The 3,668-nt window shown below is 40.3% G+C and overlaps 1 protein-coding gene across 1 annotated transcript in view; it reads left to right on the forward strand.

Moving 5' to 3' along the window:
* Window positions 1-494: 494 nt before the first annotated feature.
* Window positions 495-3,668, forward strand: part of LOC101851057 (DEAD-box ATP-dependent RNA helicase 42) — a gene marked incomplete in the record, with an annotated part of 27,836 nt that continues 24,662 nt past the window's right edge. Inside the window, 1 exon segment of the mRNA XM_005102591.3 lies at window positions 495-608. Within this exon segment, the coding sequence (XP_005102648.2) occupies window positions 521-608 (88 nt within the window).

Raw genomic sequence — 3,668 nt, forward strand, 5'->3', positions numbered from 1 at the left:
AACTAGCTGTAGGCACGTTGTGACTTAGCTCGAGGGTTCCATATGGGAAGAGGAAAAGAATAACTGAAGAAAAAAATGTAACCAGTGTATTGTTCATTGATACAAAAGAAATAGGCCTACAGTTGAAATTGTCTGAGACGGCCACACATTGTCGAGGAGTAAAGTGATTGTCTTAGACAGGGGGACATCTTACACAGTGTCTTTATAATGTCATGTACTCAAAGGAAGAAAGGGGCAGTTTCTGTTTGCACAGGTTGTTCGTTGTCTTATAAAAATATAAGTAATCGTTCGAGTGAGAGCAGGTTTGACTATACGTGGAAATCATGAAAATCCCGTTGTTCACAATGGCTCCAGGGATGCAACCCGGTTCATAGTAGAACGAACATTTCCGTGGTTACCGTCCCTGAATTATCACCTGTCCGTGACGTCTAATCTAGGTCAGGGGGACAGCCCAGGTATGAAATTCCCAGCACAGCGTCACTACAGTCGCAGATCGTTGACTTGACGCTGAGCTTCCAAGATGGCTGTCCTGCTCAGGCAGTTAGGACTGCATTTCCTGGTTTCGCTTTTACTCATCACATTCACTGAGCACTTTACACAGGCGATAGGTGAGTACCGAACAAACGCTGGTCTACTGAGTGGTGTGTTCGTGTGCAGCTGACGAAAAGATGTATTCCCATTCATTTTTAAGCTTGGGGTCACATGTTTTATTTGAAACTTTTGAACTTGAACTCCTAGGGAATGAGAACAAGAGGAAGAAAGTCAAACAGAGAGTGCAAAATCATTGTTGTTGGATATAATGCCAGAGACTTCAGGTGTAAAAAATAAGTTTGCTCCTACTCCTAAAGATATTTCTCATTTCTTTCCCTGTTCATGTACCACGTTTATTTTGGTGGCATACACCGTTGGGCGGATAGGTTTCATAAAAGTTTCAAATGAATGGACGTATCAAGATCTAGAGTCTAGATCCAGATCTAAACATTCAAAAAATCAAGACTATAGTTTCAGGGTTAATTCAACCAGAACGATGTGAATCAGTTTTACTGTTACACAGCATTCTACTTCAAGTGTCAGGTCTGGAGCAGAATTTGACGATCACGATACCCCACTCCTTCTTGTTTTCTGTCTTCTTGATCAGCTCGGTTTTTCTCATTGTGTTATTTGTTCCAAATTTGTTCAGTCGATTTGTGTATGCTGTTCTCTCTCTTCCTCTGCTCTTCTTTCTTGTTATCTTTCTGCACCGTAGCAGTTTCTCTAGTTCATTTGAACTGTATGTGTGGCTAATATTAGGCACTACTGTACTGTCAAACAGTAGACGGGCATGTTCGAAAGCACTCAGTGTGAGACTTCTTATCTGTAAGTCAATGATTTACCAGAATGTCCAACCTGTCAAGTCCAAGACACACATAATAAACTTGATGACATCCAGGTATTACACACGACACACGTGTGGGAGACATGCAGTTACGGACGCCGTAAAAGTTGATTGTTTATCAAATTGTAAAATATTTCTCTTCCCCTTTTTTCCTGCCAGGTTTGGTTTATTATTATTATTATTATTATTATTGTTATTATTGCTGTTATTATTATTGTTATCATTATTATCACTTTATTATTGTTGTTGCTGTTATAATCATTATCATCTTCAACATTACATGTATTATTATTATCATTATCATCATCATCATCTATCATTATCATTGTTATCACATTATTATCATCTTCATCATCATCATCATCATCATCATCATCATCATCATCATCTATCATTATCATCGTTATCACATTATCATTATCATCATCATCACCATCATTATTATTATTATTATTATTATTATTTAATTTTTTTTGTTATGAATAAGTGTTCTTATGTGTGCTGGAGTAATAATAGCTGAAGCGCACAGAGCATGCTGCAGAGTTATGCACTATAAACGTGCAGATGTTGGGTTTTTTATTATTGTATTATTATTATTATTACTATTTTTATTTTTATCACTATTTTTAGATTGTTTTCATTTTCTTATGAAGTGAGTATAACAAGATTAAGGAAGTTAACCATGATAATACAGACTTTGATGGGTTCATCCAAGCAAGCTGGTTAGGGCATACCTGTCGAAATGCTGCCTACTTTGAGTATCTCTGCTCTCAATATGTCTGTTTTGTTTTGGGGTTGTTGTTTTGTTGGGGTTTTTTGGGAGGGGGTGTTGTTGTTTTTTTCTCTGACTTCGTCACTTTTTTAACCATCACATCTTGTTTTGTCTTTCTCACTTGTGCAATCTCGAATAGGAGAAATAGGAGAACTGTGTGGGAGGGGGGGGGCACAGGTGGTTAACGGGTGCTCTGGGTGGTTTGCTCCTTCATTCCTATCAAACATCTTCCGTCCTTATCTCTCCTCCTTCTTTTTCATGTTTGTCAGTCTCTTGTATTGTAACACCTCTAATCTTCGACACTTGTATGATATAATTGTATTGCATGTGCCGTAACACTCTTACTAAAACTGAAATATGAAAGAGAAACAGGCAGTCAGACAGACAGACAGAGAATCAAAAAGAATATTTCAGCGGGGACTGTTTTGTAATTGCTTTTTGGGGTATACATGAGTGGGGGTGGGGAGGACGAGAGGGAGGGATGCAGGATATATTTACTGACTAGTTTGTACTACTTTCATACATAATTCATGGTATGAGAAAAAGAATACATTGTGCTCTCGAAATTGTCCAAGACAGTCACCTATTGTGGAGGAGAAAAAATGGTTGTCTCAGACAGGTGGACGTCTTAATAAAACAATGGCTTAATAATTATATATAGAGAGAAAAATGTAAGGGGGGGGTGGGAAGAGTGTGAAGTGGTCGTTTTACGAGTGATTGTCTTGGACAGGTAGTCATTAGAGCAGGTTTGACTGTATTTTAAAACCGAAGAGCTTCACGAGAAACGGGGGGGGGGGGGAGTCCATGGTGTAGGGTGCTTTCAAAGGTAAGCTAGCAAAGAATGGGCCACCTTTTTTGTTGTTGTTTTTTTTTTATTATTTATTATACGTGATATTACTTGCCTGGTGTTACAGTTTAAATCATTAAGGAGGCGGGCGTTCGACTCTGCTTGTCAGGGGCAACCCAGGCTGAGAGGGATAACATTACAACATCCCAGCAGAAAGACCGAGATGCTCTATAAAAACAATTTTCTCCCGGGGGGCTCTCGTGGCCTAGAGGTTAAGGTGTTGGCCTCTCATTCAAAGGTCCCAGGTTCGAATCTGGGAAGCGACCGAAGAATTTTCTTCTCTAAAATTTTCCCCTTTCACCTCATTTTCTGCTCTCGTCTGCTTTCGTCTCCTCTTTCTGTACCACCCCTCACCTCATTCGCCCCCTCCTCTGGGCTCCTGACTCTTTCTGCTGCCTTTATACTGCTACTCCTTGGCTCCTTCTTACAGCTGTCTTTCAGCCACACCCCTGATCATCTGGTAGGAAAGATCTACCCCTAGCCTTCTTGGACAAGGGCGAAAAATCTCGGAGGCCCCGTGTGCAAGTTGCGCTCGTTAAAGGTCCCTTGGTGGTCTAAAATCGATAAGAGTAGGCTTCGGCCGCCACCCGTGCAAAAATTATAAATTTCCTACCAACTGTAAAATAATAGGTCCGCCCCGCGCGCTCACGTGACCTTATGCAGTTGCGAGCGCC

Source organism: Aplysia californica, unplaced genomic scaffold (genome assembly GCF_000002075.1).
Source record: "Aplysia californica isolate F4 #8 unplaced genomic scaffold, AplCal3.0 scaffold00331, whole genome shotgun sequence".
In the NCBI taxonomy this organism is placed as follows: Eukaryota; Metazoa; Mollusca; class Gastropoda; order Aplysiida; family Aplysiidae; genus Aplysia; species Aplysia californica.